This window comes from Canis lupus, chromosome 23, assembly GCF_003254725.2.
Source record: "Canis lupus dingo isolate Sandy chromosome 23, ASM325472v2, whole genome shotgun sequence".
NCBI classification, from domain to species: Eukaryota; Metazoa; Chordata; class Mammalia; order Carnivora; family Canidae; genus Canis; species Canis lupus.
Genome location: NC_064265.1, coordinates 36,974,115 through 36,987,934, shown reverse-complemented (window position 1 = coordinate 36,987,934; position 13,820 = coordinate 36,974,115). Strand labels below are relative to the sequence as shown.

The 13,820-nt window shown below is 40.6% G+C and overlaps 1 protein-coding gene across 1 annotated transcript in view; it reads right to left on the bottom strand.

Annotated features, from left to right (window-relative positions):
* Positions 1-13,414, bottom strand: part of SLC25A36 (solute carrier family 25 member 36) — a 37,127-nt gene extending 23,713 nt beyond the window's left edge. Inside the window, exons 1-2 of the mRNA XM_025448727.3 lie at positions 13,066-13,414; positions 594-758 (exon numbers count right to left, since the gene is read on the bottom strand). Of these exons, the coding sequence (XP_025304512.3) occupies positions 594-758; positions 13,066-13,406 (506 nt within the window). The 5' untranslated portion in view covers positions 13,407-13,414. The remainder of the gene's footprint in view (positions 1-593; positions 759-13,065) is intronic.
* Positions 13,415-13,820: the final 406 nt, after the last annotated feature.

Genomic DNA, 13,820 nt, shown 5'->3' with positions numbered 1-13,820 from the left:
ATACAAGTTACGTATCTCAGTTTGAACATGTAAAACTTAATTTCAATAGTTTTGAAGTTTCAAATCCAATGTGCAACATAATGAAGTATGGTAAAATGCAAAAACAAATCTTTTTCAAACCACCAAGAAATATGAAACAAACACTGAATCACTTTTTAAAAATTAGTAGAACACTGCTTTAAATTTCCGTTATGTTTAGGTTTTATAAAAAAATCACATATTGCCATCAAGTGGATGTACTTACTGTGTCAGTACTTGGAAAAATTAAACACACACAGAAAAAGAGTTTCAAAGTATCACATTTCAAAGATAAATAATCCAATAGAATACTTATAATACTTTTGGAAAACATCCGTTGGATATAGAAAAATATTACAAATACACATGATTTGGGAAAACTACATTTTATATTATTCAAGCCACTGTTCTTATCCATTAAGAATGATCATTTCTGATGAACATAACTCAGAGTAATTAAGTTATTAAGTTTGTAAAACACCTTTTTAAATGTGACAATATAAACACACACAACATATGGGTATCATTAAGGTAAACAGACTAAAAAACCAAATTCGCGAACACTGTGCTCTCACTTTAGGCAATGGAGAGGTCCAGGAGACACTACTCGGTTGACACTGGCTCCGGCCATGGTGTTCAACTGAACTTCAGAGATATAAAGTGTCACAGAAGATGACTGCAGTCGTGTTTTTACAACTTCCAGCGGGCATGTCAGAATAGCTCCTACCGTACCACCACATCTACGAGAAAATGAAAGACATCTACTTACTTCGTAAATTAGTAAACACACATTTAAGACTGTAAAATGGGAGAGCAACTGGGGCTTCACCAAGGTACTAAAAGGTAAGATTTTTTATTTTAAAAGACTAAACAATTTTAATGTTTCATTTATTTGACTGCATACAGCTTTAGTACCTGGGCTTAAGTTACCCAGCAAGAATAAAGACTCCAAATGGTTGGTACTGTTACGATCCTTATCTGAGGTATATCGTTATCTCTTAAACTCCTATCCCATTTTTCAAAAGTCAAGAAATGGTCTTCAGAGCAATAAAAATTTTAGCACTGATGGATACTCATGTTTCCTACTTCAAATATTCAAATACTCAGAAGTCTTTTACTTATTAAAAAAAAAAAAGACATCTGAGTCTCAAAATTAGTATATTAGCCCCATATCATGTATTGTATTCTTACTATAAAGTTTAGCTAGAAGAATCCAATCTAAATAAAAAAAATGATCACCAAAACAAAATAAAAGCTCTTAACAACATCATTTAGACTTTTTAAGGAATATAAGAGGCCAAGTAGTTATTCTTTTTACATCCAAGAGCTGGAGTGGGGGTGAGGGGGGTGCCTAGGTGGCTCAGTCTGCCTTCAGCTCAGGTCATGAACCCAAGGTCCTGGGATTGAGCTCCACGTTGGGCTCCCAGGTCAATGAGGAGCCTGCTTCTCCCTCTCCCTCTTCCCCTGCTTGTGCTTTCTCTCTCTCAAACAAATAAATAAATAATATTTTTTAAAAATGCAAGAGTGAGAAATAATTTTCTCTTAAACCACTAATAGCTAGCTACAAAGTGAAACCTTGAGAACTGTTTTCTAACCAGAGGAAAATCACTCAAGAGCTCTTACCACAGTCAAAGAGAAAAAAGACTAAATCAGAAGTAACCTGGACTTCTACACGGGCATTAAAGGAAGAAAAAGCAAGCAGCCCACCTTAGGAATATACTAAACAATTCTACCTCCAGAATTTAAAAAAAAAAAAAAAAAAAAAAAAAAAGGTGTGTGTGTGTAGAAATAGAAGATACTCACTCTTTGAAAGAAATTAAGAAAATGAAGACCAGCCAAGTCTGAGAAAATATTTGCAAAACACACATTTGATAAAGTGCTTATATTCAGAAACACAATTCAATGATAAAAACACGTCAAAAAAAAAAAAAAAAAAGCTGGAAAAGACCACCAGATAAATGGATGCAAATAAATAGATTTTTTTTTTCAAAATCATTTATCAGGGAAATGCAAATTAAAAGCACAATGAACTATAACAATGTATCTATTAATGGCTAAAACTAAAAAGAATGAGAAACAGCCAAGTGCTGAGAAAGACCAACTGAAAATCTCATACATTGCTGGTGGGAATGCAAAATGGTAAGCATTTTAGAAAAATGGTTTTAAAAAACACACAAAAAACCCTCAGAAAAAGTAGCTTGTTGGTTTCTTACAAAGTGAAACATACAACTGCCATGCAACCCCACTCCTAAGTATTGAGCAAGAAATCCACAGATCTAGGTCTACACAAAAACCTGTCCATGCATATTTACAGTAGCTTTACTCCTAATAGCCCAAAACTAGAAACCTAAATGTCTATCAACTGATGAAGGGTAAACAAGTGATGGTAATTATTATTGTTCTGCAATAAAAAGCAACAATCTGGATGAATCTCAAAAGCATTATGCTAACTGAAAAAAGTCAAGGACAAAAGATTTTTATTTTAGGACATTTTCATTTTTATGATCTTTTGGAAAAGGGAAAACTAGAAGAACAGAAATCAGAGGTAGTGGAGTAGGTAGGAACTGACGGCAAAGGGCACGAAGGAATTCTTGGGATACAAGAAATGTTTTATATCCTACGATAGTAGTCATAGTACCTTATATGTTTGCCAAAACTCAACTGAATTATGCACTTAATAAATTTTATTTGGTGAATTTTATTGTATATACCTTGATAAATCTGATGAAAAAACTGAGTATGTGAAAACTAGTCAGAAATCTGGGGATCCCCGGGTGGCTCAGCAGTTTAGCGCCTGCCTTCGGCCCAGGGCGTGATCCTGGAGTCCCGGGATTGAGTCTCACATCAGGCTCCCTGCATGGAGCCTGCTTCTCCCTCTGCCTGTGTCTCTGCCTCTCTCTCTCTCTCTGTCTTTCATGAATAAATTAAAAATAAAAATCTTAAAAAAAAAAAAAGATATGTGAAATATATGAACTACCTGGAATTGAATACAATTATATAATCTTAAAATTTTAATTATAATAAACTTAATGTTTCTTAAAAATTCCACTTGAAGTTTTAAATAGGAAAATTTTTAAAAATCAAACCCCAAAACCATAATTACAGTGTCAGAAATCAACACATCAATTGGATAAATAGTACAGCTGTAAGGGATTTGAAACAAAATTAACTGGATCAAGGGGCACTCCATACTCAATAAATAAGAACAGGTTGTATTTTTAAACAGCTATGAAATAGGCTTAAAACCTCATTACAGCTGACTCCCGAAAAAAATGGGGGCTGGAGGCACCATACACCTCCACTCCACGTAGTCAAAATTCCACATATAACTTTTTTTTTTTTTTAAGATTTACTTATTCATGAGAGAGACAGAGAGAGAGGCAGAGACACAGGTAGAGGGAGAAGCAGGCTCCATGCAGGAAGCCCGATGCGGGACTCAATCCTGGATCCCGGGGTCCTACCCTGAGCTGAAGGCAGACGCTCAACCACTGAGCTACCCAGGTGTCCCACCACATATAACTTTTGACTCCCCAAAAACTTAATTTCTAATAGCCTACTGCTTAGTGGAAGTCTAACAATAACAGAAACAGTTGACATATATTTTGTATATGTATTATATATTGTATTCTTACTATAAGGCTATGAAAATGTTAAGAAAACCATAAGGAAACGACATTTACAGTACTGTTATTTATTTTAAAAAATCCATGTATAAGTGAACCCTATCAGTTCAAATCCATGTTGTTCCAGGGTCAACTTTATATAAAAGGCCACAAGGAAAATCCTTAACAGAAGCCACAAGTTTGTTTCTGTTAATTGTTGAGGCCTAAGTGGCAAGAAATGTGAATCACCACAGTAGACGCTGTAGCATATGCTGCAGAACTCAAGACAGCCTGTGGAGTAAAACACATTGTATTCATACTACGATAATTATTTACTTGAAATAAATCATATTTTAAAAATATATTTATTTATTCATTCATTCATAAGAGACACAGAGAGAGAGGCAGAGACACAAGCAGAGGGAGAAGCAGGCTCCCTGTGGGAATCCTGAGATCACTCCCTGGGCCGAAGACAGATGCTCAACCACTGAGCTATCCAGGCGTCCCCATACCTGTTTTTAACTTGAATTTACCTGGCTTTTTAAAAACTGTTTAGTATATTTACTTATTAAATTAATTGAACATAAAAATCAAACAGGCCCAAAATTTATAATAACCATGTATATCGGGGATCCCTGGGTGGCGCAGCGGTTTAGCGCCTGCCTTTGGCCCAGGGCGCGATCCTGGAGACCCGGGATCGAATCCCACGTCGGGCTCCCGGAGCATGGAGCCTGCTTCTCCCTCTGCCTGTGTCTCTGCCTCTCTCTCTCTCTCTCTCTGTGTGACTATCATAAATAAATAAAAAATTAAAAAAAAAATAACCATGTATATCTGTTTTGGTTTTATATTCCATAAAACATAAAAAATGTATTCTTGGTTTTCAAAATGAACATGAATTACTTCTATAATTAAAATAAATAAAAACAGAGATATTCAGGACATCTGGGCAGCTCAGTCAGTTAAGCTAAATCTTGATCTCAGCTCAGGTCTAGATCTCAGAGTTGTGAGTTCAAGCCCCATGCTGGGTTCCGTGCTGGACAGGAAGCCTACTTAAAAACAAAACAAAAAACAAGGACACCTGGCTGGATTCATCAATGGAGTATGCACCTCTTGATCTTAAGGTTGTGGGTTTGAGTTCCACAATGTATGTAGAGATTACTTAAATAAAAAAGCTTAAATAAACAAATTAATTTTTAAAAAAACAGAAATGCAAAGTTAACACAAAGGCCAAGATTCCTGTCCAGTCACTTGTGGCTACAAGAAAATAAACCTATTATACAAAAACAACCTATTGAGGGAAAACAGCCTTGCTGTAAAGATGATATGATATGACCCATGTAAAGTATCTCATGACATGGCATATAGAAAATTATAAATATTAGCTACTTAAGTTATCAGCATCTATTACAGATAGCAATAGCTGAAATTCCAACATTAACTATTACAAATACTTTATGGCCAGACCACAGACAAGATATATAATGATATCTAAAAAAATTCAACAAGCAATGAGGATCTAAATTATACAGAGTTGGGGGGATGGTTTAAATGGGTATACACACAAGCACTTAGGTTGTCCTGAAGTAGTTTGATGTTATGAAATTCAATGCATGTAAACATAAGGGTGACAATCTTATATCTCTCATGCTGTTTTTGTCTTAAAGTCACTTAAAATTATTATGCATTGTGAACTCCAATTAGAATTGATGCAGAGAACAAAACTATTGGAATCAAACACTAATGAAAACTGTATTAACAACAGATTGTTTCCTCTCCATGTCAAAAATCTCATTGTCTAAAGAAATATGCCACCAGGACAGAGAGAACCAGGGGAGAACCGAACGAGACCCACAATTTCAAGCAACGAAGCATACAGGAAGGGGTAACTGACTTAGCAAAGAGGAAGACGGCTGGCAGAAGGAAATACCAAAGAAAAGCTCTGCAGAATCTCAGAGGCCTAAGGATTAGTGCTAAGTATTTAAGATGGGGGTGAGGTAAAAACTGTAAAGAGAAGGGGCCATATAGCAAAGGTGGGATACTCAGGTGGGATCTCCCCCACCCCCCTCACACTGGGTAAAACTATATCCCCAGGCAGAAGCTTCATTCTCTAAAGAACATAAACTGAAGAACCTCTGATGTCAGGTTTCACAGGTAGAATCAATAGATACCAAAACAAAAAACCAATTTCTACACCAAGTGGAGCTACCACAATCTTAAAATGCTGGGAACAAAGATTCCATCAACGTCCACACAAAGGTAAAAAGGTCACATACACAGGAGATGTCAGAATAGCATCAGAATTCCCAACAACTGATCACTGGTTCTAGAATTCTATACCACATCTGTCAAGCAGAAACTTGCCGACAAAGAAATATTTAGTAATTTCCTACCTTGTACCTTTTCCTACACAGCTACTAAAGAATGTGTTCTAGAAGAGATTAATCTAAAAGAATATTCCAAATAATTTTGTTGTACATCTAAAACTAATATAATATTATTGTCCATTACATTTCAATAAAATGGAGAGGAGGACTGAATTTAGGAACAGAATAAATAACCCAGAAAGAGGAAGAAAAGAATTCCAAGATAATAGTGAAATGTCAGGCTTAGAAAATAACCAGTCCAGAAAGGATTTGGTGGTAACAGTTCAAAGGGATGAAGATCTACAGGAAATAAAATACTGATGTGAATATATCTGATCATATGAAACTAAATATTCAAGTACTCACATAACTAAGCAAATATTTTTAAATGTGTAGTAATTATTAATTCCAGCGGGGGGCGGTATTCAAGGAAGAAAAGATCAACATCAATCACATTTATATTGTCACAATAAGGTAACATTAACTATTTAACCAAAAAATTGTGATGTAATTATATGCTGAGAAGATAGAAAGAAAGGGGAAACAGTATAACTAAATCTGCATCTACCAGAAGAAAAAGTTTGAAGAAAATTCTACATAGCTCAGACATATAGGAAGTTCTCACTAGGAAGGGGATGTGTGGGGAGGGGAGCTGGGGAATGCTGATTAATAAAAATCTTAAAGCAGCTTTTTAAAAAATACCATATGCAGGAGTATCTGGGTGGCTCAGTTAAGCATCTGCCTTAGGTTCAGGTCATAATCCTGGGATATTGGGATCAAGTTCCACATCGTTGGGCTCCCTGCTCAGCAGGCAGGGAGCCCGTTTCTCCCTCTCCTTCTGCCCCTTGCCTGTCTGTGCTCTCTATCGCTTTCTCTGTCAAATAAGTAAAATTAAAAAAAAAAAATCATACACAACTCATTTATTTTTAAAATAATTTTAATCAAAATCTTAACTTTTTAAAATTTTAAACAGCAGGGTTTTTAATTTTTTTAATTTTTTTTTAAGATTTTATTTATTTATTCATGAGAGACACAGAGATAAAGGCAGAGACACAGGCAGAGAGAGGAGAAGCAGGCTCCATGCAGGGAGCCTGATGTGGGACTTGATCCCAGGACTCCAGGATCATGCCCTGAGCCAAAGGCAGACGCTCAACCACTGAGCCACGCAGGCGTCTCCAGCAGGGGTTTTTAAATGGAAAAGGTAGTCCATGCTTCTGGGACCCACTCACTGGACCCCATGAAAAAAATGATGTATATGATGTGCAGGTATCTTTGACTCAGTACTCCAAAATAAATCTAGAATCTTGACCACTGCTCATCATATTTATCCTGGTCTAAGCCACTGATCTCTACTGTAACTCTAATTAGAGTGTAATACATAAACCACGCTCCTGCCTCAGGATCTGTTCTTGCTGTTTCATCTGTGATATTCTTGCCTCTTTATCTTTGGAAAGTTGTCATTTCTTAACGAGGTCCCCTCCGATCACCATATATAAAATCCTTCACACTGCCTTTATCCACCTTCCTTGCGCTAGTCTCCTCTACAGCTCGTACTGCCATTTAACATATTAAATATTTTATTTACTTTATATTTGCTATAATGTAAGCATCAGGAAGTCAATTTATGTCCACTTACTATAACCCCAAAATCTCTGATAATGCCTGTGACATAGCAAGCACTCATGCTGAATGAGTGAGTGAACACTGCAGCATTTGGTAACTCAGGATTTAGGAGGTAGGAAACTGCATTTGGCCCAACTCCCTTATTCTGCACATTAAGGAAACAAAAATCCTGCCAGGGAAAATTAGTTGCTCCAAGTTGACAGTCATTTAAAGGACAACACAAATCTGCTGATTCTTTTTTTTTTTTTTTTTTAAATTTTATTTATTTATTTATTTATGATATTCACACAGAGAGAGAGAGAGAGAGGCAGAGACATAGGCAGAGGGAGAAGCAGGCTCCATGCACTGGGAGCCCGACGTGGGATTCGATCCCGGGTCTCCAGGATCGCGCCCTGGGCCAAAGGCAGGCGCTAAACCGCTGCGCCACCCAGGGATCCCTCTGCTGATTCTTAGTCCAGCTCTTTCCCTTTCAAATCTCTGACTTCGATCCACAACAAATATTTTACATCAAAAAAAAAAAAAATTTTACATCGACACAATATATCCACATGCACAAACATTTCACAGAATACTTTTATTTTTATAACGTTGGTCATAAATCAACCAAACTGATTTCATAATCCACTAATGGGTTGCTGTACAATTTGAAGCATGATGTTTTATACTAAATTAGATGCAATTTAACCAGGAAGGATATAAAAGGAAAAATCTGTTCTTTACTGTTGTTGTTGTCTTTAATTCTTAATGAGAGTGAGTCAGTGTGTGTAGGGGAAGGAGGGAGAGAATCCTAAGCAGGCTCGGCGCCCAGCAATGAGCCTCACAGGCTTTATCTCACAAACCTGAGATCGCAACCTGAGCATCAAAATCACGAGCTGGACGTTTAACCAACTGAGCCACCCAGGCACCCCTCTTCTGTATTATTATTATTATACATCTTGAGTACCTTGAGTAGAGATATCTTCTATGCACTGGTCAATTTAGGGCAAGATTAAAGCAGCAGGCTACTTAATAGATGGAAGCAAGGGACAACACATTCTAAGCTTCACAACTAAAGGGATGTGAGTACAAATAAAATATATTAAATATATACTATGTGTCTCATTGTTAATCTATATGACCTTTGGACAGCACAATTATTTTATTAAGCAACCAAGCCATAAAACAATTAATGGGAAAGACTAGAAATTATTTTTAAAACATTCTACATAAAAACCATAACATTTAAAATTATTTGTTTTATTCTATTCTCCCATAAAGAAAGTTTCTTAGCAATGAATACGGAGTTAAGTATTTTTTACTACTCATAAAATAGGCTAACTCTTCATGAACATGGATTTGCACAGCCAATATAATGCTTTTAAAAATTAGATAGAAATGTAGAATGTAATGTAGCTAAGAATAATCCAGGATCAAGAAAACCATGCAGAAGATCCTGCCATTTGCAACAACATAGAAGAACATGGAAGACATTATGCTAAGTGAAAAAAGCCTGACAGAGAAAACAAAAACAAAAACAAACTACATGACCTCACTTAAATGTGAAATCTGAAGTCAAATAGCAGAGAAGCATAAAAGGTGGGTATAGCAGGGGCAAAAAGGTGTGGGAAATGGGAAGGTACCAGTCAACACTACAAATTTAGTTATGTAGGATGAACAAGTCTAAAGTTCTAACGTATAGCATAATGACTAAAATTACTACTACTGTATTGAACACTGGAATATTGTTAAGAGTAGATTTCAGGTGCTCTCACATATAAAAAATGATAACTATGTCAAATGTTGTCATTATCATTTCACTATGTACACTTATCCAGGTCTTCACTTTCTTTTCTAACTGCTCCTGAGTCTCTCTGACCCAGTGATGTGGCCAATGAGTTAAGGTCAGTTGTAACTGTAATTACACCAATGTAATTTGCTACTAATAACAAAGTAGTGGGACGCCTCGGTGGCTCAGCGGCTAAGCGTCTGCCTTTGGCTCAGGGCATGACCTGGAGTCCCAGGATGGAGTCCCATATCGGGGTCCCCGCATGGAGCCTGCTTCTCCCTCTGCCTGTGTCTCTGCCTCTCTGTCTCTCTCTGTGTCTCTCATGAATAATAATAATAAAAAATGATAAAGTAGTACGTTGGAGCTTTATTGTTATATGAAAAAATTACTGTTCAAAATCACTTGATTTAAGTGCTTTAATTGGCAAAGAATTCCAAGAAAGAATAGCCAAGTTTGGTACCTAAAAGCATACAAGCTCATTATTGTATAACATCAAAAGTCTTGGGGCAGCCCTGGTGGCGCAGTGGTTTAGCGCCGCCCGCAGCCCAGGGTGTCATCCTGGAGACCTGGGATTGAGTCCCACGTCTGGCTCCCTGAATGGAGCCTGCTTCTCCCTCTGCCTGTGTCTCTACCTCCCTTTCTCTCTCTGTGTCTCTCATGAATAAATAAATAAAATCTTTAACATCAAAAATCTAGAAAGGACAGTTTCTAAGGTTTATTCCTCCTATTTGAGACAATCTCTCCCTCAAAAAAAAAAAAAAAAAAAAAAGCAAACTGCCTCTTGGTGGATGGCTGGCACAATAACTACACAATATATAGTTCTATTAAAGAATTTAATATACACACAGTTTTATTGAAAATATAGCTTAAATTAAATCTTACATCCTTTTTGCAGGTTGTCATGAACTGCCTTCGCAACTCAACTGACCTAACCAATGACCTTATAAACTGTGAATATTAATTCTGGCAAAAAATATAATGGGAACAAAGAGTATCTTAAAGAAAGCATAAATTACGCATGTCACCCAGACCCAAGTTCCAGTGCTGGTCTGTTGCAAATGTTCCTGATTTAATAAGATAGCTACTAGACTTGCTATTAGAAATCTCTCTGAGATCCTGATAAATACAATACCTGAATACAATTATAATCATCAGGGAAACAATCCAAAGGCCCCCTACTCAATCAATTTTGACTAAGATTAAATAAATGCTACTGTGAAAGATTATTTAATTCTATTAAAGTATACTGAGTTTTCATAACTTAATCTGATACCCAGGCACAATAGCTATTAAAAGCTCTCTCACCTTTTCTGTAATTACTTATTATTGCTAAAGTAAAAAATAACTTTTCTCAATACTAATTAATATAATTCTATCAGTATAAAAGATAATGAAATCCAGGTTTTTTTCTTTTTTAAAGATTATTTTTTTATTCCCGACAGACACAGAGAGAGGGGGACTCCATCCCAAGTCTCCAGGATCATACCCTGGGCTGAAGGTGGCGCTAAACCGCTGAGCCACCCAGGCGTCCCTGAAATCGTTTTTTTATGAAGAATGTCCCAGAAGTGACAGCCTAAATAAGCAACTTTCATATATAAAAGAACTCAACATCTTCGATTGAGAACAATGTTACTGACACAACATGCATTCCACAAAATTAACCATACATACCTCCAGCATATTCTACAAAATTGGCTTTATATAATACAGAGATGGAAGGATCTGTAAAGATTATCTGCATTTCCACAATGCTTACAATACAGATTTCCAGGATATTCTACAAAATGGGCTTTATATAATATAGAGCTGGAAGGAGCTGTAGAGATGATTTACCTCTCATTTTACACATATAGAAAGCTGTTGGACTTTGTGTAAATCAATACACCTCAGTATTTTTCCATATTTTAAGGGGTTGAACCAGATAATCTTTGCCATCCTTCCTAATTCTAATATTCCTCTAAAAATGATAAACTAGAAAAAAAAGATAAACTAGCTTTTATTGCAAATTATGCAACCACATGTAAATATAAAATCAAGAAATACAAAAGAAGGGAATTTTTACAAGGCTGATAACCTATGTCGTGTCAGGCCCTGCATTAGAGTACCTCATTTAATATTCTAACTAACCTGCAAATGCTAGGTTCTTTTGGAAGGGGAGGCTCCTACATCTATTGCTGTCTAGATGCTGCAAAAACTCTTCATTTGTACTTTTAAAGAAAAGGCTAATAAAGGAGGGCCTTTACATATATTAATAACAAAAAAGAGACAGACGATGTTAATTCAAACTGAGAATTCAGTGCAATCAAGCTAAGGTGCCCCTACATTTAACAAAACTTGATATATGAATTTTGAATGCAGGGTAATAGAAATGTTAGAACCCGGGAAGGGCCCTGGAGATCATAGAGTGCACTTTCCTCATCTTACAAATGAAGCAGTTAAAGTAACAGGTTTTGTCCATTTTTCGCTCAAATTAAAACAGCAAGACGTAGATGCGCAGTCAGTCTCACTTTCAGATATTACCCTGTGATGGAATTACAGGAGAAAGCCTGATTATTTCCCTAACGTCTTTACAAGAACATCTACATGGCTAATGGGTCAAAAAAAAAATAATAATAATTTGCCAAGACGACTGGTTAACCTATCAGAAACACGGATTATTGGTAAAAGTACGAGAAATACGGCAAGTAAACTTCGTCTAAACTCGGGTCTGTCGGATTAAAAGGAATTTTTTTTTCTTTTTTTTTTTTTACTCCACAACCGTGGCTGGCCCATGGCCGTGTGCAGTAAAAGTTTGCTGAGTGAATGCGCCAACCCAAGGAAAGCAGTGGCCAAAGCAGACTTTGGCGATAAAGTCTTAAAAGTGGTCGATTTTAAAAACAAAAATGCACCCTTTAAGGGGATGCGGCTTTATAGGGTCATATGTAGACAGAAAGGAGCCTCAGCCTAAGTCACCGTAGCCATTTCTTTGAGGACTACGGTGCTACAGATGAGTAACTCCAAAATGCTGGGATTTCCCCCCAAGTAATTCGGAAGGCAGAGAGAGAGAGAGAGAGAAGGCTCGGCCGGCCCCCGGGAGGCCGCAGGGCCCGGGCCCGGCCCACAGCAGCCGCCCGCCCGCCGGAGCGCCGGCCCTCCCCGCCCCGGGCCTCCGCCCTGGAGCACCGGGGAGCAGCGGGCCTCGGGGGCCTCGGGGGCCTCGGGGGCAGGAGAGTCCGACCCCCCGGCGCTGCCGCTGGGCACCGCATCCTGCCGCCGGGAAGAGCGCCCCGGCAGGAAGCCCCCCAGAGCTCCCGGGGCCCGAGAACCCCAAGGCCGCGCGCCTCGCCCCGCCCCGCCCCGCCCCGCCCCTAGAGCCCACCCTGGCAGCCGGCGGCGGGGCGGCCGCTCCCCGAGCTCCGGGCGCGCGTGAGCGACGTGCGGAGGCCTCGCAGCCCGCGCCGCCAGGGGGCAGGGAGGGAGGAGGCCGCCCCGGCGCCCATTTTGTCCTGGGCCTCGGCGCCTCCCGCCGGCTCCCAGGCCCCGGAGCCCCCGCGAGGCCTGCAGCCGCGCTCCGAGCCGCGCGGCCCCGCACCCCCGGCCCCCTCCCCCCGGCCCCGGCCCGGCCCCGCCGCGGCTCCATCCCTCCACCGTCCCCGCGGGCCTCAGGCCCCCCGGCCCCCCGCCCGCCCGCCCGCCCGCCCGGCCCGGCCCGTACCCCCCGGCAAACAGGTGCACCAGCGTGTCCCTCTGGGTCATCCTCTCTCCCGCATGTCCTCCGGGCGCTGGTGGGGGACGCGGACCCGGCACCCGCGGCGGCCGGCAGCGGCGGACCCGGCCTAGAGGCGCGCGGCGCCCCGGGAACGGCGCGGGGGAGCGGCTGCGGAAGGCGACCCGCGCGGCCCTCCCCGCGGCGCTGCTGCCGCGCCGCGTCCCGCCCCTGCGGAGCGCTCGCGACCAGAGCCCGAGGGCGGCGCGGCGGCGGCGGGGCGGCGGGGCGGCGGGGCGGCGGGGCGAGGCTGCGCGCCCGGCCTCGCAGATTCCGGCGACCCCCGACATAAACAGAGGCTCCCATTGGGCCGCGCTGCTGACGTCATGCGGCCGGCACGCCGCTTTCACGTGATCGCCGAGCGGTTTTTTTTTTTTTTTTTTTTTTTTTTCAATGGAAGCGGCCGGGGGGCGGGGCGGAGCGCGTGTCCCGGGGGCAGTAGGTCACGGAGCTCCTGCGCCTCGTCGCGGGCCGCGGGGGCTGCGCGGGGGCTGCGCGGGGGCTGCGCGGGGCCGCCGGGGCCAGGGCCCGGCCGACAGGTGGGAGCCCCGCGCTCCAGCCCGGACCACGTGAGGAACACGCCGCACTCCCAGTTTGCCAGCGTTCCTGGGCTCTGACTTTTCTTTTTTTTTTTTTTTTCTTTTTGACAATTTTTTTTCGTAAATTGCAATTTCAGGTTTACAAAAAAATTGAGAGGGGAATAC